This window comes from Mobula birostris, chromosome 9 (genome assembly GCF_030028105.1).
Source record: "Mobula birostris isolate sMobBir1 chromosome 9, sMobBir1.hap1, whole genome shotgun sequence".
Lineage (NCBI taxonomy): Eukaryota > Metazoa > Chordata > Chondrichthyes > Myliobatiformes > Myliobatidae > Mobula > Mobula birostris.
In genome coordinates, this window is record NC_092378.1 from 34854368 (window position 1) to 34879050 (window position 24683).

General features: G+C 37.6%; 1 protein-coding gene across 4 annotated transcripts in view; it reads left to right on the forward strand.

The window, feature by feature from the left end:
- fbln1 (fibulin 1) overlaps window positions 1-24683 on the forward strand; it is a 99959-nt gene that overhangs the window by 69713 nt on the left and 5563 nt on the right. For 3 of the 4 annotated variants that reach the window (XM_072267793.1, XM_072267790.1, XM_072267792.1), the window contains 2 exons: window positions 9412-9554; window positions 14702-14833. In XM_072267793.1, the coding sequence (XP_072123894.1) occupies window positions 9412-9554; window positions 14702-14833 (275 nt within the window). Of the gene's footprint in view, window positions 1-1932; window positions 4001-9411; window positions 9555-14701; window positions 14834-24683 lie in introns of those variants that run through there. The other variant, XM_072267791.1, reaches the window with a different exon arrangement.

The window sequence follows — 24683 nt, forward strand, 5'->3', positions numbered from 1 at the left end:
GTTGGACCAAGTCTAAGTCAATATTTGAAGAAGGGAAGTAACATCTTTTTCAGTATTTTTTGGGTCACTGGCAAAATCTTGGTGACTATTTCTCCTTTGCTACATATTAGCACTTTGATGACATACTTTTCAACAATTTCATTGTCTGCTTCATTCATAATAATTTTTGCTCAGCTGGGCAAACTTAGACATTTTTCTTGACACAATATTTTGGTTTAATTGTCCTTTTATACTGCTGGTACCTGGTTCCTATCTTCTATTTACTTGAGTATTGGCCTTCCTTTTTGCTGGCTCCATTCACATGATTACGATTAGAGTTATTCTTGTCATTATCAAGTTGCGGAAGAGCATTATAAAACAAGACTGATCATAAAATAATTTTAATACATTTATTTTCTTCCAGTTATGTATATGAGCACTTATCTTCCATTCTTTAATTCAAAGCTTACAAGGTAGTGTGGGAATAAGATAATATTCCTTGGAATGAATATTGAATAGGAACATCGTTTGCACCCTTCTACAGAAGCAGACAGCTGATGGTGCTGAGAATAACCAATGCATTGCCATCACTGTCTAGTTCAGAGAATGGCAGCACAGCGGTTATCTGTTTCTTTATTTCTCCTACAGTAAAATATGTTCTTTAATGGCTGCGCTCATGATCTATGAAGCTGTAAAATATGAAGGCAAGATAGTACTAGGATTTTAATGTAGAGCACCTTGCTTGGAGGGAGGCGTTCTTGACTGATCTGTGCCTTTGAAAACAGTGGTATTTTTGACCTGTGCAACTGAGTTTAAAAATAATACTCTGCTCGTCAGTAACAGAAGAGCAAAAATTAGCTTTGGATAAAAGCCATTCAGCCAATTTCATCTTATCCTTGTAAACTAAAATTGCCTTTTTCCTACTGTATTTCAGTTAATATTTCCTTAAGTGAATATTATCCTGCCTAAAGCAATTCGTCCCTTTTTTCAAGTTCGCTATTCTTGTGTAAACCGATGCTTGTCCTCATTTTTCCTTCATAATTCTAAAAGCACTGAGACCCACATTCTGTTTTTCAGCATTTTGAACTTCTGTAAACTTCCCTCTGAGTCATATTCCCAGGAAGCTGAAGAATCTCATCAAGTACAATCCTACAAGTCTCACTGGGGATTAACCTTTTGCTTTCCACTGCCTCGCTCTGTCCCTATGCTATGATTGCTGAGCTTACCCTTGAACTATAATAATTGGCAAGTTCCTAAGTATATCTGCTTGGTTATTCACCTTACTAAGTTGTCACTGATAACTCTCCTGAGATTTTTGTGGCTTGCTATGCCAAAGTTCTGGTGGATCAGCAATGAATTCACCAGTATTATCTTTGCAAAATATCTGAAATGAATGTTCGCCCTCAACAAGTGATCATGCTTTTAGCAAGCCAAGATTAAAATTAAAATAAATGATGATCTTAAATGCAAAAAAACGGCATCTGAATAGGAATGGGGCTGGAGATGATTCTCCACAAATGTTTTCCTCTCCACTTGCATCAATCATGGTGGAAGATCTGCAGCATGGATGATGGAGATTTCACACTGTTGTTCAAGGTTTTGTGGTGGGGAAAGTGAGGCTGCTCTATTGTTAAGGTGGGGATGTGAGAGAACTCCTGACAAGGTTCACCACTGCCACCACTTGCCAAAGATCAAGATCTAAATAATTTAAATCTAAGAATCTGAATGATTTTTTAATGGACTTTCTCTTGCTTGTCTGCCATATTTTGGGGCTTTCTTTGGCTCTTTGCAAGTTACATGGATCAGTGGGAGAACTTCTGTTGAATTTACAGTGGATGAGTGGGAGAAATCCATTCCCACTGTGCAGGTAATTCTTTTATTTTCTGCTGCACTGATTTGCTGGCTTTGCTTATGTTCATTAACACCCCTCTTTCCTCTCTCACTTTCTTCCAGTCGCTGTGAGCGCTTGCCTTGCAATGAGAATAAGGAGTGCCAAAGCCTGCCTTTAAGAATAACCTACTATTACCTCACTTTCCCCACCAACATCCAAGTGCCCACCAATGTCTTCCGATTTGGGCCCTCTCATGCTGTTCCTGGAGATAACATTCTCCTTTCCATCACCCATGGCAACGAGGACAACTATTTTAATGCGCAGGAACTGAATAACCACAATGGAATTGTGTTTGTACAACGGCAAATCACAGAACCCAGGGATTTTCTTCTCACCGTTGAGATGAAGCTCTTGCGTCATGGAGTCACCAATATTTTTGTAGCAAAAATCTACATTGTTGTTACTGCTGAGGTTTGATGACTAGTGACTAGTCAGAGTATTGATTAATATTGTTTCTTCAATTAACCCAATATATTGTTGACTGACAAAATAAAAATACAGACCCTCTGCAGTTGACTAGGCACAATCAACTGACCCAGTACACAGGGTCCGCAGTTTTGCTTTACTCCTACTGCACAATTACCAAGTATACTTTTATTTTACATTATCCTTTAGCCAAACTAGCCATACTCTGACATTTACTGTGCATACTTAGTGGCTTAATAATAAATCCCACTGCTTGACTTCTATCTGTTTGCAAAAAATGGAGGATCTCAAATTTAAAAGAAGCAGTATATGCATATTATTCAATTTAGTGACCCAACTGTTCTTTTATCAGTGTGAATTATGAACTTACGAATCTTAACTGTTGTCTTCAAGACTTTTTCATACATCAAATCAAACTGTAAATATAAAAGTCATTTTTTATTCTTCTGTTTAAAAGTTTCTTTTACATTTGAAAGAAAAACATATACTGGATCTCTGAGAATAGTTAATTTCACACCAGTTATTATGATATCAAAATAAGTTTATTTCCTTCCTATTTTTCTGATGCATTTACCTGTGCATTAATATAGCAAAATGAAAATTCTATTCAATATGTTAGTATAACCTTATATTACTTAAAGATATATAGAGGACCTCGACCGGGGCGGGGGGGGGGGGAGGGGGAATTTTCCTGCTCATCTGTTGTAACACCAGACGAAGGAAAGACACAGGGAAAATCACAAATTTAATTCCTGCCACATATATTTATGTAGCTCTTCCATTTGTAGAGATGGACAAATGAATGAACTGCAGATTCATTCCCTCTGGGCTTTGTTTGCAGGGATTGATTATTGCCAAGTGTTCTTTGGAATTCTAAACCTGGTTACCTTATATCAAATTTTAAAAGTACTTTTTTGCGTATATGTGTTCTTGCATTTCTTTATATCTCTTTTCCAGTTACAATGACACTGTACTTACATGACCAGCTACCAACTAACAATGGTATGCTGGCAATAGAAGACCCTGGACAATGACATAAAGCTGTGACTTGTCAAAAAGTTCTCTATTCTAGTAGTTTCAAATTAGTCAATTGATATTTTATAAGTATTCTAATTGACTCACCAATCATGTACTTGAATTTCTGAAATTCTAAGGAGTCGATAGTTCTATCTTAGAACAATCTGAGCCTTCTTTAATTGTGCATAGTAAGCTCATCTAGGTAGGTTTCAATGGTTAGATTGATACCATTTTGAACAATATTTCTACAAAATTGTGAAATGCTCGAGCCAGATTAGCTTTACAAATGCCTGTTTTTCTTATTATACTCAGTTTTTAATTGTACCAGACACTGAAAACATGGAAACTACTTTCCAATATTAGCAGTTGTACAGTGACTTTTTTTAACTAATAAGATGTCAATATGGAACAAGACTGGACAAATTTCATCAAAGTAGCTGGTTAAGTAGTCTACTGATATTGACCGTCTTGCACCCTCATTTACGGCTCACAGATGTCAACATTTTTGTGATATAGTTGGCAAAAATCTGCAAGGCTTCAGATCCATTCATGCTGATGGCTCCACTTGAATCTAAAACTGACGCACAGAGACTTTTTCACTGGCTCATTTAGTACTCTGCCTTTATGTTACTGTATCATTCATTTACTTTTTATATCACAGATTATTAAATAAAATGCTTTTCTTTATTCCTGGACCTAGGCTTTTTTTGAACTCACATTTTTGCATCACAATACATTGGGAATCTCATAGTTCCTTTATACAATGTTGTTCCACAGCTACTTTACTCTGCTTTCTGACTTTCCACATGCAGCAGCAATACTTTGTATTTATATACTACCTTTAATATTTAGTGAAATATCCCAAGGCATCTCATAGGAATGCTATTAAACAGAATGAAACCACATAAATTGTGACCTAAAGAAGTAAGCTTTAAGAAAGTAAATAAAAATGGTAGTGAGGACAAGAGGCTTAGGGATTAAGTTCCAAATCATAGCCTTTGGCAGTTGTAGGCATGACTTTTACTAATGAAGTAACAGAAATTAAGGATGTGCAAGAGGTTTATTTTAGATGGAATAGTTAGTTCAGAGATCTTGGAGGTATGCAGGCTTGTAGCATTGAAAAGATAGTCAAAATCTTAAAATGGAGAGAAAGCTTACCAGCATCTTTATTTCTTTGGAGATAGGGAGGAAGAAATTTGGCACGTGCCTTTTGACCCCCACCAATTTTTATTGTCAAGATGGAGCGTAGAATGAATTTGTAAATCTGGCAGGAACAAAGGATGTTAGGGATGGTGAGGGTGGAGTGCTGCAGGTGGGGTATGAGACAGGTGGCAGAGGAGAGAGAGGAGGGGTGAGGGGTGGCACGGGTGCAGACACCCCCAGCCCTGAGACACCAGGCAAGGTCATTTGGTTCCAAACAATTGGTTTATTGATCATTACAGAATATCTCTCTGGTGCTTCCTGCTCCCTCACCTCTCCCTTCCTCTTTTCCCAACCATGATTCCTCTCTCCCCACCTTCTTCCCACTTTCAGTCCACAATAGAGACCCATAACAGAATCCGGTTTATCATCACTCAGACATCATGAAACTTGTTTTTTTCTTGCCACATCAGTACAGTGCAATACATAAAATTATTACAGTATTGTGCAAAAGTCTTAGGCACCCTGGCTATATATATGTGCCTAAGACTTTTGCACAGTACTGTACATACATATACACACACACATACAGGTGTGTATGTACCTCAGTACATATGACAATAATAAACCACTTCACCTCACAATTAAGTCTGTAGACCTCTGATACCAAAGGACAGTATGGAATATAAGGGATGTAAAGGAATACCAATAAGCTGTCTTAGAATTTGGGGTTGCAACCATCACCATGTCCCATTTGTGAATGACTATGTTTCAGAAAGGACTACGTTTTAGTTTATTGTCATAGGCATACACAGGACATAAATGCCATAAAAATAAGCTTTTATCACAGAAGTACATTACAAACATGAGCTAACATAAGCTTAATTAAATTAAAATTGATGTAAACTGGTGAAAGTGGTGGCCAGTGCGATCATGTTTGCTGTTGTGTGCTGGGGCAGCAGGCTGAGGGTAGCAGGCACCAACAGAATCAACAAACTTATTCGTAAGGCCAGTGATGTTGTGGGGATGGAACTGGACTCTCTGACGGTGGTGTCTGAAAAGAGGATGCTGTCCAAGTTGCATGTCATCTTGGACAATGTCTCCCATCCACTACATAATGTACTGGGTGGGCACAGGAGTACATTCAGCCAGAGACTCATTCCACCGAGATGCAACACAGAGCGTCATAGGAAGTCATTCCTGCCTGTGGCCATCAAACTTTACAACTCCTCCCTTGGAGGGTCAGACACCCTGAACCAATAGGCTGGTCCTGGACTTATTTCCTGGCATAATTTACATATTACTATTTAACTGTTTTTGGTTTTATTACTATTTATTATTTATGGTTCAACTGTAACGGAAACCAATTTCCCCCGGGATCAATAAAGTATGACTATGACTATGACTATGACTATGAAATAGGATGGTACATAAACTAGGATAGGCAATAAATTACAGAATGGGTCAGACAGGTTATACAAGTTGGCAGAACACGGCAGAGGATTATAAAGCATTACACAAAGGACATGAAACACGAATGAAGCCGGAAAAGCACCAGGGTGTCAATTGACTGACTATCTCAATTACTGTTCTTCACTGGCAAATCTACAAAGCCTACAGAATGTTGGCCAATCTAGTCAAAGCCAGAGTACAAATCAGAAAAAATCATTGTCACATTACTCATACCTATGGTTGGATTCCACAATTTGTATGACATTTGGTTTCAGTTACTAAGAGATAAAGAAAACCTTCAAGAATGGTATACATTGCGTGGAAGAAACAATGCATTGATGCCAAAATCAAGGTTTTGAGTCATCTTTTTTTTCTGTGTTTGTAAAGTAGGAAATCAGGAGTTGGGCTAGAAGTTACTCCAGGCTAATTCTGGCATTGAAAGAACAATGTGGGTCACCTTTATGTTGTTTGTGAATTTTCCATAAAGTGCAAGAGTTTCCCTATACCAAAGTCATGCTGAATTATTCTGGATTTCATATGGAGAGGTAGTTCCAATCTGGAAAAGTTTGGAACCAGCTAAATACTTATGAAGTTATTAGGCCAAATATTGCTGGATATGGTGGCTAATTCCAAAAGGAACTGCTGGAGCAGGCCATTCGAAAGGGAGTAAATCCCAGATTTGCACACAGGCTCCACAAGTCCTACTTGAGCCCACAGTCCTGGGTATCACCACTCAGATCCTGTGCCAAGTCAAATCTTGCATGTACATTGGAGAACCCATTGATTTCAGACTGGCTGCTTGTATTGCAGATTAAGAGAGAAGGCTGATTTTATTTTTCTTTTAACATTTCAAGTCATTTTAATATTTTTAGTCTATTTCATTGGAAATATTAATTCTTAGTTTTTAAATATTTCACTTTTAATTGTGAATTATGGTGAATATTGGACCTTTAGAAGCAGGTGATATCACTGACAGTTTTGACAGTAGGGTGCAGGGGATTACCATCTGATTTTGGGTAGCATACCTGGTTCAGATTTTCTGGCCTAGCACAATCTGACCCTCAGTCTTGGAAGCACATAGTTTATAAATTACACTATTGATGGATGTATATTCCTTTAGAAGAACTGGCTCCTACATCTGAACACATCACAATGGAGTAAATAGGCAATCTATACTGGATGCTCTCTTGGCAATCTATAATTGATTTGAAATCCTTTGTTGACAAATAATAAATAATAAATCTGATTTTCCAGTACTTGAATTTTGGTGATACTGTATACTTTTGAATACTCTTGTTAATCTGCTCTCTTGCTTTTTTAAACAAAATTCTCACTCTGTCTAGTTTTCTGTGAATGTCTGCAATAAATTATGTGAAATGCATTGTCAAAATTACCATCGAGTATTCGCCCAGCAATTCCAAAAATGAAAACAAAATCCATTGGTTTACATTTATTTTACATATGTTTATATTCTCTCTGCAAGTTTGACATTAAGGACATTAATGTGGTTTGGTATCTTGAATCAATAACATCACCACAAACTAAACAGAAAGAACACAACTTCAAGCAAAATGAGTCAATCAAGCTCACACAACTGGGACCACACATGGGTTTGTGAAACCAAGAAGGGTTTGAAATTTGGGACAAAATCTATTGATCTAAAAGCATTTATGCAAATCAAGTGGCCACTGCTAGAAATGTACCAAATCTGGATGTTGAACTACTTATTCATGAAGATGTGCCTGTTAGATCTAGTACAGGCTTCAAGTCTGCAGAAGTAATTCGGGTGAACTGCTTCCATCTGTATGAATGTTTCTGGATAAGTGGAGACTGGATTACAGTATGACTGCTGTACTGAAGATTTTATAAGGAGCCTCTGAATGAGTTTGTAACTTGCTCAGTAAGGATTAATTTTCTCTCGTCCAGTCCTACAAAACGATAAATACTGAATCCTCTTTACATGCTGTTATTTTGCTAGATTCTAATGGAAGAAAAAATTTTCTGTATTGGAAAAAGTAACAGCCAGTTCTTGTCTATTTTGAAATATCATTCAAGACAGATTAATATTTCATGATATAGCTACCTTTATGTTCCACATGAGAAAGTAAAGCCGTCCCTGATTTCCAATGGTCTGCTTTTATCAATTTTGTCTCCTCCTCTCCCATTTTCCACGGCCTTTATTGAACTGTAACCCATCCTCCATTTGTGTTTATTGTTATCAGTCATATGTAGCCTTTTTCTTTGAATGGTGAAGGAAATATTGGAGAGAAATCTCAATCCCAATTACATTTCTCTTCATCTAGTTATCTAACTTTACCGCCTTATTTTGTTTCCTTTTAAACACTTTTCCTTCAATGGCAGCACAGCCCCTTGGACAACAAAAATGAGTTTAGAGGAAAATATGAAATTATCACAGTGCAAGGAGTCACAAGAGACTGCAGATGCTGGAATCTGGAGAAACAAGCAATCTGCAGAAGGATATCAGTGGGTTGAGCAACATCTGAAGGGTGGGGGTGGGGCACCAGGAGGACCATTGGATGCAGGGTTTTGAACCAAAGCATTGACAGTTCCCTCTCTAGATGATGCTTAACCAGTAGATTTCCTCCAGCAGATTGTTTGCTGCTGAACAAAATGCATTATTGATTTCAGAGATTTTTGTGAATAGCACAAGTAATTTTTTATCCTGCTAATAAGATAGATTGGGCATTTTAGGTAACAGGAAAGCTTTATTTCTCTACCCTTCCTACAGAATCTACATTGGAAATAGAACTTTCTCTTAGCCAACTGTTTATGATTATTGAAACTCCTCCCGTAGTTTGTGCAAGTTAATAGGACATATAATTTGTTTTGACTGTCTCTGCCCATACCTTCCACCCAAATTTATTTCCTTTCTGTTTTGTATGGAACAGAGCACATTTGGTTCTGATAGTGAATCTGATCAGGATAGGTGAAGTGCAATTCAGTCTAAGAATATTTTTCATAATCCAGAATTTTGACCAGAAATAATGGGTTGCACCAATGAGTTTTCTGTTTATAACCCCACACTCTGTCTCTATCAAGGTAATCAAAATTTTAGTGTTCGTGCTGAGGGTATTCAATCTCTACCCAATCAACATAGTTGAATTTAAGCACTTTCTTTTGGTAGGGGGTGGGGGACATTCTAGGAATGGAATACTTTATCATGTTTGGGAATGCAGGACCAGGTTAAGTTTTCCCAGTGAGACATAACTGGACCAGTTCAAATTTAAAAGTACCTTAGTCATTCTCCAATTCTTTTAACCCCAAATATACTATGTATGATTTTTTTTCATGATTTTCTATCAGAACTTGTTTTCTGATATTTCTGTGTACATAATTAATTTTAATCATTAACAGGTATATGTTGCTGTGGCCTATATAGCATTAGTTACAATAAAATATGTTCTATAAAAATAATTTTACAAAAACCATTTAGTGTGAGTTATGGTTAAGTTTATTTCACCACTAATTTCTTTTTTATTTTACAGGTTAAGGCCGGATAGGACAGAGACAGTTCGATGTATAAAGTCTTGCCGCCAAAGTGATACATCCTGCATACTAGACCCAGTTAACACAGTCTCCTATACTGTCGTTTCTCTGCCAACCTACAGGGAGTTCACTGGACCAGTAGGTGAGAATTTTAATTAAGTTACTTTTGGCTAGGTTAAACTCTGCCAATGAGGCAGCTAATGCATAAAGACTTAATTAACCTGTTTACTAGAAATAAACTAGAGAATGTTTCTTCATTGTATAAGTGGCGGGGGAGAAAAACCTCAAGAATATAACAATAATTCAAGCCATAAAGAATCTGCTAAAGAAATTCAGCAGGTCAAGCAGGTCTGTGGAGAGACCCTGCATCATACCTGATGCTGCTCAACTTGTTGAGTTCCAGATTCCAGCATCTACAGTCTCTCGTGTCTCCAAATTAATTCAAGAAATAGACAGATATTTCTCAAATGGAATGAAAAATCTCATGGGGAAATTATTCTTGAATTTCTCCTTGCACCTATAAACTGTGACAAATATATCATGAAACACAGATAGAACATTGGAGGAAAATTTCCAGTCTGGCAGTATTGTTGCACAGATTTTTACCGCTGCACAGGAAGTTTAATTCTTTGCTCTCTACAAAGGAGTTGTTATACTGAACAGGAAGAAAATAAAATGGTAAGTTTTCCTGAGCATTTTCTCTAGTGTACCTGTTAGGATAAAACACAACAAATTAGTGAAATATAGTGGAATGTAAAAAGGAAATTCAGGATCTTGCATTACTGCTTCAATACTCTATTTTTATGTCTTATTGCTCACCTTAGGTCTCACCTGTACCAATTTTCATCACACCTCTCTGCTGACCCTCAGCAGTAGACAGAAGAGACATAAATATCCACTGGATAATGGGCAGCTGGGAACTTTAAGAGTCTTAAACAGTTTCAGATAACTGCCAGAGAACTTGTAAATTTCTTATTCACTTGTTTTCAGCTAAAACTGAAGTTTGCAATGTCTTTATTTCATAGTTTATCTCTCTTCTCCTCTTGCTCTTTGGCCCTCCCCCAAACAGGGAGTTTAATATTAAGGAACCCTGAGGAGGCAGTGACCGTAATATTATAGAATTCACCCGGCAGTTTGAGAGGGAGAGGCTAATGCCAGATGTATAAGTACTATAGTGAAGTAAAGGGAATTACAGAGTGTTCAGAGAAGAGCTAGCCAAAGCTGATTAAAAGAGGACACCAGCAGGGATGTTGGCAGGACAGCAATGGCTGGTGTTTCTGGGATCAATTCAAAAAGCGTTGGATAGACAATCCCAAAGATGAAGAAGATTTCTAAAGGGAGGATGAGGCAACTGTGGCTGACAAGGGAAGTCAAAGACAGCATAAAATCCAAAGAAAGCACATATAACATAGCAAAAATTAGTGGGAAGTTAGCAGAATAGGAAGGTTTTAAAAACCAACAAAAGGCAACTAAAAACGCCATATGGAGAAAAAAGATGGAATATGAAGTTAAGCTAGCCAATAATATAAAAGGGAAGATAAAAAGTTTTTTTCGGATAGAGAAAGAATAGAAGAGAGGCAAGAGTGGATGTTGGATCACTGGAAAGTGACATTGGAGAGATAGTAACGGGGGACAAAGAAATGGTGGATGAATTTAATAAGTATTTTGCATTAGTCTTCACTGTGGAAGACATTAGCAATATGCCAGAAATTCAAGAGTGTCAGGGGTAGAAGAGAGTATAGTTGCTATTACCAAGGGTGAAGATCCATGGAAGCTGAAAGATCTGAAGGTATATAAGTCCCCTGGACGAGATAGACTACACCCCAGGATTCTGAAAGAGGTAACTCTACCAATGTAGTAGAAAATTGGAGGGAAATTTTCATTCTAAGGAAGGAATTTTTATGTACTGCGATTCAACTGCTGGCTGAAAAGACACTTAACTACAAATCAAAGTCATATAAAACGTAATGGTGCTGATTATTTTAAACAGCTATTGAAATCTCAAAACAAACAGAATAAAACTTTGTTAATAAAGTCACAATCAGTAAAAGGGTATCAGGAAGCAAGTTATTTAGTAGCAGAACTTATTACCCATAAAATCACACAGTTGGTGAGAACCTAACTATGCCAGCATGTAAAATTATAGTGGGTAAAATGCTAGGATAAGATTCACTACGAGAAATTGAAAAGGTTTCACTCTCAAACAGTATAATAGTCGACATATTGATCACACTTCACATGATGCTGAAGAGGTCTTGTGTGATAAACTGAAAAACAACAGCATTTCTATCCAGGTTAATGAGTCAACAGATTTCAGCAATTAATGTCATGTTGCAGCATTTGTTAGATTTGTAAATGATGGTGAAATTCAAGAAAACTTTTTCTGTTGCAAAGAGCTGCCCGAAACTAGCAAAGACCAAGATATACTTAATATTTAGTCTTCATATTTGGAAACTAAAGGTCTACCTTTGAGGAACTGTGTTGGGATCTGTACTGATGATGCACCATCAATGACGGGCTCCATGAGAGGTTTCGTTTCTCTTGTAAAAAAGAAAATCCTGACGTCACAACACACTACTTCAACATTGCAAATAAATTTTCATGTTGTAAATAGCATTAATTAATTTACAATCTTTTTCCAACCTTGTAAAATCAATTTACAACCTTTATTTAAAGTAAATCTACCAAGCCTACCTTTAGAAAAATTAAATCCATTTTGGGTTAAGCCAGTTATTTAACAGAAATTTGTTATATTTGCCTTATGAGTTTTTAAAATTTATGAAAGGGAAAGAAAGTTATTAATTTCAAGAAAGGTAAGTGAAGCTTAACTACCTGTTTTTTTTTCAGGAAAGGTTGGCTAAAAATTCATTCTCGAGTATTGACAATTATTTTTAGATTATTATATCTACAACTTACTGATCACACTAATGTGACATGAGCTATAGATAAAATAATTTGTACACAGGGGTTCCTTGAGACCTGAAAATTATTTCAAGGGTTCCTCCAGGGCAAAAAAGTTGAGAAAGGCTAGCCTAGATAAAGTGGATGTGGAGAGGATTTTTTCTACAATGGTGGAGTCCAGAACCAGAGGGCACAGCTTTAGAATAGAGGATTGTCCGTTTAGAACAGAGATGAGGGGGAGTATCTTTAGCCAGAGGATAGTGAATCTGTGGAACTCGTTGCCACAGACAGCTGTGGAGGTCAAGTCATTTGGTATATTTGAAGTGGGGTTTGATAGGTTTTTGATCAGTCAAGGCATCAAAGGTTATAGAGAAAAGGCAGAAGAATGGGGCTGAGAAGGATAATAAATCAGCCATGATGGAATGGCAGAGTAGAAACGACAGGCCAAATGGCCTAATTCTGCTCCTATGTCTTACGTCTTATGGTGTTAAACTCCCACCTGCCTTTCATGCCACCAGGATTCTTTCAAAATTATGTTTTTGGGAAAAGAATGTGGAGGCATGGAAGAATGCCAGACAGACTGAGGTGTCCAAGAGCAGCTCAGAGCACTCCTAATTTCACTCATATTCTGGCATCTGCAGAATGAATTAACAAACCTCACAGAATTGGTGGAAGCATGGCTCACAATGGTGGCTGAATCATACAATGACATGTGCACATTAATTCAATCATTAATTTGTCCAGAAATCTACCAATTACGTAAGGTTATGCTTCTAACAGTCCTGCATGGAAGGAGAACTTCAAGAGTGATGATATTTCACAGGCAAGCCCCACCTGATCTGACTAACTAATCCTGTGTAACTTGGTAAATCCATTTTTGACTGTGGTTTCCCAACATTTTTGGGTCTGGATCAGGGCAGGAAAAGTTACCAGCTTCTGCCATCTGCTGCAAGGACACAACCAACTACAGTGTAGCAAAGGGCTTATGTATTTACAGTGGCTGTAACCTTAAGCTTGACAAAACCTTCTTGCAGACATGCCACTCTAAACTGTACTCCATTACATAGTGTAAGTCTTAGAAAGCATTTATCTAGAATAGAGCAATAAAATTTCTATAAGACCATAAGACATAGGAGCAGAATTAGCCACTTGGCCCATCGAGTCAGCTCCGCCATTCTATCGGCTGATCCTCAGCCCCACCACCCGGCCTTCTCCCTGAAACCTTTGATACCATGGCTAATCAAGAACCTATCAATCTCCACCTTAAATACACCCAACGACCTGGTCTCCATAGCTGCCTGTCATAATAAATTTCACAAATTTACCATATTTCTCCACATTTGTGTTTTAAATGGATGCCCCTGTATCCTGAGGCCGTGCCCTCTTGTCCCAGACTCCCCTGCATGGGAAACATCCTTTCCACATCTACTCTGTCTAGGCCTTTCAACATTTGAAAGGTGTCAAAGAGATTCCCCACTGAGTACAGGTCCATCATAAGCTCCTCATGTGATAATCCTCTCATTCCCAAAATCATCCTTGTGAACCTCCTCTGAACCGTTTCCATTACCAGCACATTTTTCTTAAATAAAGAGCCCAAAACTGTTCACAATACTCAAGGTAATGCCTTACCAGTGCCTTATAAAGCCTCAGCATCCCTGCTCTGATACCCTCGACCTCTTGAAATGAACTTTAACATTGCATTTGCCTTCCTCACCACCGACTCAACCCTCAAGTTAACCTTTAGGTGTTCTGCACAAGGACTCCCAAGTTCCTTTGCATCTCAGATTTTTGGATTTTCTCCCCGTTTAGAAAATAGTCTGTACATTTATTTCTTCTACCAAAGTGCATGACCATGTATTTTCCAACATTGTATTTCATTTGCCACTTTCTTGCCCATTCTCCTAATCTGTCCAAGTTCTTCTGCAGCCTACTCGTTTCCTCAACACCACCTGTCCCTCCACCAATCTTTGTATTATCTACAAACTTGGCAACAAAGCCATCTATTCCATCATCTAAATCATTGATATACAGAATAAAAAGAAGCAGTCCCAACATTGACCCCAACATTTCCTGCTGATACGTAAGAGCAGATAACAAAGGAAATGTCAATATATAAAAATGTGTTAAAACTTGGTTTATCAAAGCATTGGGCATTACTTGAGTTTTCAGACCCATAAATTCAGATCACAATAATTTTTGGTTGAGTTTTCTCCCAGTGGGTTGATGATGCAATGCAAATACCCCAAATACTGCCATTAGGGGTATTTATTATTCCCACAGGCTTTGTGCATTTTTATTTTAATAGTCATACAAGCAGAGAAGGTGTGACTATGTCTAATTAGTGCTAATATTTGCAGGATTATTGACATTGGTGCTTCCTCTTCACAGAGATCATATTTCTCCGAGCATCAGCTCCAGTTTACTCCAGCATCCAATTAGAGATTATGTTCCGCATCACTGAAGGAAACATACGTAACTCCTTTGACATTATCAAACGATATGAAACTGATATTACTATTGGTAAGTTGAGTTCTTATGTTTTTTTGTTTAAGTTTTATGTTTGTGTTGTCAGCAACCTGTGCACTGTCACACATTATAGTGTCTGGATTCTCAGTATGACTCGGAGGAACAGAACAGACTAAGAAAGCAAGGATTCATCACAGCATTCTTTTTTTATTCCAAGGGTTTCTCCAGATTCATTCTGCAAACCTCCACAGATAATTTCTGTAATTCAGAAATCTGTCAATCACCCAGCGTTTATGGTTATTGAGGGTAACAGCCGTAAAGTCACAGTCATCATTAAACAGCCAATGTCAAATACATTACACAAACAGAGAGAATTTTAATCCGTCCTGGTCAGTGAGATTCCTTATTTCTTCTCTAATCTTGTTCACTGCCTTCTTAATCGGCCTTCTTCTATAAGTGTCTGTGGAGCTTGAGACTCAGACAAGAACCCTTCTAATAACAGAAGTTAGAGATAAATAGGGTGTAGGGGTCTGGATGTAGAATGAGAGTTGAAAGAGAGTGAAGTACGTTGTGCAGCATTAAAGTGCCAGACAGACATGTGGTAACTTCATTCTGATTCATGGTGGGATGTTTAGAAGTTGTGGTTTAAGGCTAAGAGCTGAAACATTTATTATTTTACTCAACATTTTTATCAAATATTAAATTATGGAAACTCCACATTTTGATTGCACATCAGAGATTAGTTATGCCAGAAATAATTATTTATTCAAATTTCAAAACTCTGAGTATATTGGTGCATTGTATGCTGATAGGATGTTTTTGAATGTTTTCTAAGTCAAAGGCTGTTAGAGCTGCAAATAGGACATTATTGTCTGGAGTTTCCATAGAGATTCATGATTTTTCATGGTAAATCTGTGGTGGACATTGTAAATCAAGTGACTGAAAATGAAATAATCCAGTAAAGGATTTTATATTATTAAAGATTTTTTTCAAATAACAAATTAGCCAAAAATACTTCAAAACGCTTTGAACAATTAAAGAAAAACATTAAAAAACAGTCTAAAAAATCCTCTCACCTCTTTTCTACTAACCATAAGGTAATCATTCTGGTCATGGTCTGACCTGGTGGAGATTCTGGGAGCAGATTACCATGCCTTCAAGTTTGGGAATACCAGAAAGCTCTTGCTTCACTGGCAGTGTTCATGGAGAGCATAGTAACAGCACACAGCTAGGAACTCATCAGCAGAGCCCAGCCAACAAGATCAGGATTTGTGCATTTGTAAAGGAATCAAAACTTAACAACACTAAGACCAGTAAATGCCAGAGGTTCAGTCTGAAATTCTGGCATATACCAGAAGAATCCAGGTTATTAAATATTTTTTAAAACCCCATTCTGTTGCTGCAAAGACATTTACAGTTCTGTGCACCCTGCAAATGAGGGATTATAATATGAGACTGTGATGGATATTACATATTATATAAAAAATCAAGTTAGATAATGTAGCTTTCATTATAACTATACTTGAGAATTTTACTTGAGAAACAAAGGCAATAGTTTTACAAAGGTGAAGTGGGATTTCTTGTATAATCCTTCTAATGAGCTCAGCTGAATATGGTGGGATTGATTTTTTTTTGAGAGAATAGTTTTTCTCACATACAAGAGTTATTCTAATGCCTTAAGTGGTTCTCCTAAAATTCTTGCAGAATAAGCTGATGCTTGTCTGCAGTGACATAATACCATATTTGGATGTTTTTTGGTTCTAACATAGACAAAATCTTATCAGCCCCTCAGGCTTTGTTTCTTATCACTGCAACAGTCAGCCTTGTTACTAGTTCCTCAGGGCTTGTTTGCAAGTCCTAGCTTTGCTACTTACCAAGGTTCCATTCAGTCTGACTACTGGATACCTATTCTCTGTCGAAACAACCTGGCAATGAGCAAAGACCAATTATACATTCTGCCTTTGATCATGCTGGAAATTTTCTGCTTCTTAGTAAGTAATCTTCTTATTTTTTAGTCTTTCTTAAAATAGGCATAAAACATTCATGTGCGTATTTAGTAGCAATTCTGCACCATGGAGAGAGTGCAGTGGAGATTTACCAGATGTTGCCTGATTGGAGGTCTTAGTTATAGGGAGAGATTGGATAGGCTGGGCTTGTTTTTTCCTGGGAGCAAAGGAGGCTGAGTGGTGACCTGACAGATAATATTCAGTTATAGCAGGCATAGAGAGGGTAATCAGAATCTTTTTCACAAGGTAAGGGTACTAAAAACTAAGAGGACATTTGAGGTGCCAAAGAGTTTAAAAGAGAATGTGAGGGGGAAGTTACATTTTTACAGTGTGGTTGATATCTATAATGTACTGCCGAAAGAGGTGGTGGATTTTAAGAGACATTTAAGACATTTAGCCAAGCATGAGTAGGCAAAGCATGGAGCAATGTGGATCCAATGTATGCAAAAGAGGTTGATATAGATGGGTGAAAAGGTTGGTATGGACTTGGTAGGCCTGTTTCTGTACTATATGTCTTGTGACTCTAGTGAACCAATGGCTGAAGAATTGCAGATTCAATTTTAGGTACTCTTCAAATTAGCTACCACTTAGTTATTTGACAGAGTACAAAATGGGCATAGTTTCAGCGGGATGGAACTCTGAAATTTCCACTGCTCAATACTGAATACTGGAAAGAAAATGCACTTTGCAAGTATATTGTAATTAGATTATAATGTCTGAATTGTAAATGAAAACTATGGGACTATTTCTGTATTCACATGCCTCAGCTAAGGGAAGAAGCTAAAAATATGACTTTATATTCAATAGCACAGCATAACTGGCACTTGTTATTTGGATATCCTGCAGATAGCCACACTTAATGAGACTTTAAATAGCAATCAGTAAATGTGTTTTGATGTTAACAACACACCTATTAGTAGGACCTTTTGAGAAATGTTCCCAGCTCTTGCGCTGGGTTTTGTATCACATTACAACAGCAGGTGGCGCTGCCATTTCATTAGTGATCTAAATTCAACTTCCTTAATACACCATGTCATCTAATGCTTTTGATCTGGTCATGTTCAAACATTACATAATTCCATATAAAATCATTTTTTTTTAAGTTCTTTCAGATTTTTACCCTTTCCTTTGAAAAATATTTCTTTGTTGACTAGATTTCATGTCTAGACGAACATTTATTCATGGACAAATAAAATTTCCTCCTTCTACATAATTTTGCTGATAATCTTGCACTTACATCCTCTGATTACAAGTTGATTGATCAGTGGAAGTAGCTTTTTTTTTGAGTGACTTTGTCAGAGCATCTCAGAATCTTGAATGCTTCTATTAGATTTTATTATAAACCTTATTATTGATGAACAGAATCCCATTGCATCTATCAGAATCAGAATCAGGTTTATTATCACTGGCACATGTCGTGAAATTTGTTGACTTAGCAGCAGCAGTTCAATGCAATACATAATCTGGCAGAGAAAAGAAGTAAAAATAAATAAATAAATAAACCAATTATGTGTATACTGAATAGATTAAAAATCATGCAAAAACAGAAATAATATATATTAAAAAAGTGAGGTAGTGTTCAAGGGTTCAATGTCCATTTAGGAATCAGATAGCAGAGGGGGAGAAGCTGTTCCTGAATCGCTGAGTGTGTGTCTTCAAACTTCTGTACCTCCTACCTGATGGTAACAGTGAGAAAAGGGCATGCCCTGGGTGCTGTTGGTCCTTAACAATGGACGCTGCCTTTTTGAGACACCACTCCTTGAAGATGTCTTGGGTACCTTGTAGGCTAGGACCCAAGATAGAGCTGACTAAGTTTACAACCCTCCACAACTTCTTTTGGTCCTGTGCAGTAGACCCCTGCCCCCCATACCAGACAGTGATGGAGCCTGTCAGAATGCTCTCCACGGTACACCTATAGAAGTCTTTGAGTGTTTTTGTTGACATACTAAATCTCTTCAAACTCCTAATGAAGTATGGTCGCAGTCTTGCCTTCTTTATAGATGCATCAATATGTTGAGAGCAGGTTAGGTCCTCAGAGATTCTGACACCCAGAAACTTGAAACTGCTTATTTTCTTTACTTCTCATCTACTTTTATAACAATAATGATCTTTCATTTGGATATCAGCTTGGTAAATATTTTCCATATCCATCCTATGGTCATGACATCAAAGTCAAACTCATGTTTATTGCCATATGAAAAAGTACATGTATGCACAGATGCAATGAAAAACCCACTTGCTGCAGCATCACAGGCACATATCAGCAGCATAACCAAATAAAACAATTTTATAAGAAAGAACACAATTAGAACAAAACAAAATTAAGTATTTTACAAATTAACCCTGGTTTAGTGATTAAGGTTTTGCTGGTTGGTTAAGGAACTGAATGGTTGAAGAGAAGTAGCTGTTCTTGAATTTGGTAGTGTGGCACTTAAGGCTTCTGTACCTCCTGCCTCATAGCTACTGCATAAAGGTGGTATGACCTGGATGGTGGGGGTTTTTGTTGCTAGGCGTTGACCTCTACCAGTGGTGGGGAGGGATGTGCCCACGATGTCCATCTTTGCAAGCTGAAGAATAAACATTAACTTCTCTGTGCTTACTGAGTAAATGTTTGGTTTATGATTTATATAGCTTGGTGTTATACAAGTTATTGGTGAAGATCACCCACCACATCTCCTCTCCTGCTGGTTCTAGGCATTGATAAGACTTCCACCATTCACTCCCTGGTTCTGATCATCAATGAAGAATCCAACACACTTCTATAGGACCTCAGGATTTCTGATGAACCCTTTTCATTGGCCTCTTAACATCCTTGCTGATCTAAATCCCCACCAGGCTCCTCTCACCTTGTTCCTATGTGAAACATAATCTGTTCCTTTTTAATAGGACCCTAGGCCTTGGATTTAAACCAGTCCTGAAATTTCCAGTGTGGAAGCCATGATCGAAAGAATACACCATACCCACTTGCACACATTAAAGCTTTTTAACCAAGTTATTGATATCCCTCCAGCTCCAACAATATTGATTAACAGCTATTCAATGTATTGCCTCCTTTAGCAAGCTCCTGATTCATAGTTCCAGCTGACATTCTGACAATGGGTATAGGTTTGGGTTTTGCTCAAAAGTGTAAAATTGCTTATAATAGTCAGTGGAAATGAAAATGAGACCAAAGAGCAAGTTCCGTATAATGCACTCTACAATACCCCTGATATTCAAAATTACCACAAGCACCCATGTTAAATCTCACCAAGTATCCTTAGAAAATTCATGTACACGAAATCACGTTATTTCCTTTATCAGTATCATTTCTCAAAGAACTGTACTGAATCCGTTAGAGACACTTGGAGAAGCATCATGAAAATTCAACCCCAAAGACGTTAACAATGAAACATCTGTAATCTCTACCTTGGGGCCATCATCATTTTGTAGCCATCCTAAATGAACACTGCAGAAAAGTACTTAAGTTGCTTTTCTGAAAAAAAAAGTTGAATTTTGTAATAGTTTAGAATTACAGAGCAGGTGAATGGACAATAGTGGATACTGTCTCAGGCTGGAGGGTACACCCTTTGAAGTACCCACTCTCTCAGTATATGTTATTGACTTTAATCTACAACCTATCACATGCTGTGGAATGTATGAATACCGCAGCTATTTCCACAATACGTTTTCCCATGGATTTCCCCATTTCTAGTTGCTACGTAAAGTTGGAGCTGCCTTTTAACTGAAATTAAAGCAGTTACTGTAAATAGGGATAAAAAGGAATTCATTATCATCATATCTGAATTAATATTTAGTTTTCTTTATAATTTCACTTAAGTTATCATTTAAAAAATAAAGACAATTATCACAGGAAGCCCTGATAAAATATGGAATTATTTACCTGCAGCACATCTGATAATATGCAAGGATAACTGAACACATTAATTACAACACATGTTTACATATTAACAGAATTATAATATGAAAACTTAATCCTCACTTTATTAATATATGCTCCTATTTCACAAATCTTGCATAGTACATTACCTCACACATAATCATAACAAATTACGCCTGTATTAGCTACTCGTTCTGTCAGCTTCTGTTTCTTCACAAAGTAATTTACAGCTTTTATGTCATTAATTGTCTTGACATTACCCTCTTACTTTATTTCCATGTATATAGGCTGTTAGCTTGTGTAATATTTCCCTTCTCCCACTGGTTCTGCGGCTGTGCAGCTGTCTCTCAGCTTCAGCAATCACTGCTTGATCCTGATCTCAGGTGCCCCCTGTGTGGAGTTTGCACATTCTCGCCATGACCATCTGGCTTCTTCCTACATCCCAAGCACATGCTGGTTGTTATGTTAATTGGCTACTGTAAATTACTCCTAATGTAGAAAGCCAGTGGGAGAATCAGAGGAAGTGTTAATGAGTACGTGAGGGATAATAGATTAGAGAAAAATTGATGGGGGAGTGGAATTGCTCCAAAAACCAGTATTAAATTGATGGACCAAATGGTCTCCTGCTCTGTCATAAAGAAATATTGAATAACCCTGGTAATTAGATTTAGCATTTGTATAATACTTTATAGTACCTTATCCAAGTTGCTATTCTGTTAAATGTATGGAATTTATCTATAGTAGTAATATCTCTTTTTTTGTTCAGAACTGCCTACAGTGGCCAATCAATCTCTAGGAATTCTGTCAAGGTTGTATGAGGGTGAATTTCCACAGAGGTTCTGCTACTTAATTTAGAATTCCCAGCACTTCACATTATACATGATTCTATTTAATAATGATGATTCTATTTGTAATATTTGACCACAAGATTTCTCTGCTCATTGAGGGTCTTGCCTTTAACAGTGTTCTGTCTCTTTACATTTGACCTACCAAGGGTCAGCACTTCACATGTGGCTGGGTTAAACTTCATCTGCTATTTCACCATACCCATATCTGCAACTGATCTATAACGCACTGTATTCTTTGCCAGTCATCGATGCTATCCACAGCACCACTAATCTACGTATCTTATATATAGGCATTTGTTAGTCTCATGAGACCATGGATTTGCGCCTTGGAAGGTTTCCAGGGTGCAGGCCTGGGCAAGGTTGTATGGAAGACCAGCAGTTGCCCATGCTGCAAGTCTCCGCTCTCCACACTACCGATGTTGTCCAAGGGAAGGGCATTAGGACTCATACAGCTTGGCACCGGTGTCTTCGCAGAGCAATGTGTGGTTAAGTGCCTTGCTCAAGAACACACACGCTGCCTCAGCCAAGGCTTGAACTAGCGACCTTCAAATCATTAGACGAATGCCTTAACCACTAATACTCTACGTATCATCTCCAAACTTACTAACCCACCAATCTATGTACATTTTCATCCAGTTCATTTATATACATCACAAACAACAGTGGTCCCAGTACAGATCCCCGCAGAACACCACTAACACAGCGCTCCAACTAGAATAAGTCCCTTCAACCACTACCCTGTCTTCTATGGGCAAAGCAATTCTGAGTCCTAACAGCCAATTCGCCATTGATCTAGTGCATCTTAATCTCCTGGATAAGCCTCCCATGAGGAACCTTGTCAAATGCCTTAATAACATCCATGCAGTCCACATCACAGATCCACTTTCATCAATCACCCTCTTTATCTTGTCAAAAATCTCAATCAAGTTAGTAAGGCAAGACTTGCTCTGCACAGAGCCATGCTGGCTCTCCCTATTTAGGTCATGGTTTTCCAAATGCCCATAAATCCTATCCCAAAGAATTCTCTCTTACGTGAGACTTACTGGTCTGTAGTTTCAAGGGTTGTCCCTGGTTCCCTTTTTGAATAATTGAACAACAATTCATTGTATTTCTGGTCATTTTCAACTCCATAATCTTTCTGTGATCTTCGGGGTGATATCTTGTCTCCTCACTCGTTATGTTCTGTGATGCCCTTCAATAGGACTGCTACTTATTTGCACCGATGTTTCCAGCACATGTTCTGAAATGGTTTTTACTTCCAAGTTTCTTTACGACCTTAAGGAATCCTTTGCTGTCAGTTGACCTTTCCTGATAATATCATCATTAAACATGGATTGAGTATCAACAGTGTATAAGTAGTACCCTGCTTAACCATAGCTTTCCAGTCTTGATTCCGTCAGCCAAGTTGAAATGTACCTTGCTCTGGAGTTCAAATCTTCAACAGTACACCTAGATGTTATTGGGATCGATAGCTTTTTCTGTGTCTAGTGCATTTTTGATATTACATAAATTGAATCTAGATGGCTACATGAGATTTCTGTCGTAATTGGAATCCAAGCAGGAAGCAAAGTGAAGAATCCACGAGATACGTGTGTCTGAATATGCCTGCATGAACTTCAACGATTCACTTTGTAGTTATATGCTGGTCTCAGCCATCATTAAGGATGGGAATGTTCATGGAGTTATCGCAATATGGAGGCCAATCCTCAACAATTCATTGGGTGGATTTTGCAATGCCATCTGTAACCATTTATTTAACAGTCAAACTTAGTTAATAGCAGTTAAATTAAACCTGTCATCTCCACATTGAAAAAAACACAAATAAGATGTATTGGATTTAGAGGGCACAGCCTCAGGATAGAGGGAAATCCATTTAGAACAGAGATGAGGAGAAATTTCTTAAGTTAAAGGATGATGAATCTGTGGAATTCATTGCCACAGAAGGCTGAGGAGGCCAAAGTCATTTGGTATATTTAAAAACACAAATAAGATGTATTGGTTGTTTTATGATATGATTGCTAGTAACTAACAGGAGATCAAAGGGTCCATGATCCTGCATTATCCAAGCAACAGAGTTCAGAAAGCTTGAAAAATCCTTATTTTTGTAAAGCAATCTGGATTGCCACTGCTTCTGAGAGCAGGAACACCTTTGGAAACTGCTTTGTATTTTTGGATTGTTAACTGTTTCAAATCTTTATTTAAATTTTTTAACAAAGGTGGTTTGGTGATGTAAAATGTTAGCTTACAAATCTGATGTGCTATTTGATTGCATAATACAACTTCTAGCTGCACTTTACCATCTGAGCACATTACATTCTCAGGAAGTCTTTATAGAGAATGAGAACGTTGCCAGGCATTTAGAGGGCACAGCCTCAGGATAGAGGGAAATCCATTTAGAACAGAGATGAGGAGAAATTTCTTAAGTTAAAGGATGATGAATCTGTGGAATTCATTGCCACAGAAGGCTGAGGAGGCCAAAGTCATTTGGTATATTTAAAGCAGTGGTTGATAGGTTCTTGATTAGTAAGGACATCAAAGTTATGGGGAGAAGACAAGAGAATAAGATTGAAAGGGAAAATAAATCAGCCATGATTGAATGACAGAGCAGATTTGATTGCCATATGGCCTTGTCTTATGGGTCTTTATAGTTGGTGTCGTTATCATTGAATTAATTGTTTGATTATGCAGGCCTGCAAGTAGCTGTGGAGAGAGAAACAGTTAACATTTCATATTAGAGGCCTTCAACAATTGAGAAAACTTTGAATTCAACTAAGTATTAAATTGCAAAGAAAGGGAAAGCGTGGATGAAACAAAAGAAATGCCTGTAAAAAGGTGGAAACAGTAAACAGAATCACAGAAATAACAGTGATGCCAGCTAAGAGAGGCCAGTAATAACTTAGTGCAATTGATCTGTCTGTAGGTGATATAAAAAAGGATACAAATATAAACAAAGGGGAAAGAAAAAGAGAAGGTTAAATAGATGATATAAAATAGAGAACCAGAACAATACAACTGGAAATCTAAAATAATAACGAGGTGCAATGGGAACATGCCACAGGTTAGGCATTTCCTTTGTCACCAGTGCATCACAATCCTGGATTTGTTCTACCCAACTTCATCACGACAAAGCAACAACTGCAAGTCTATGCTGAAAATGAACCATTGCTTTCTCA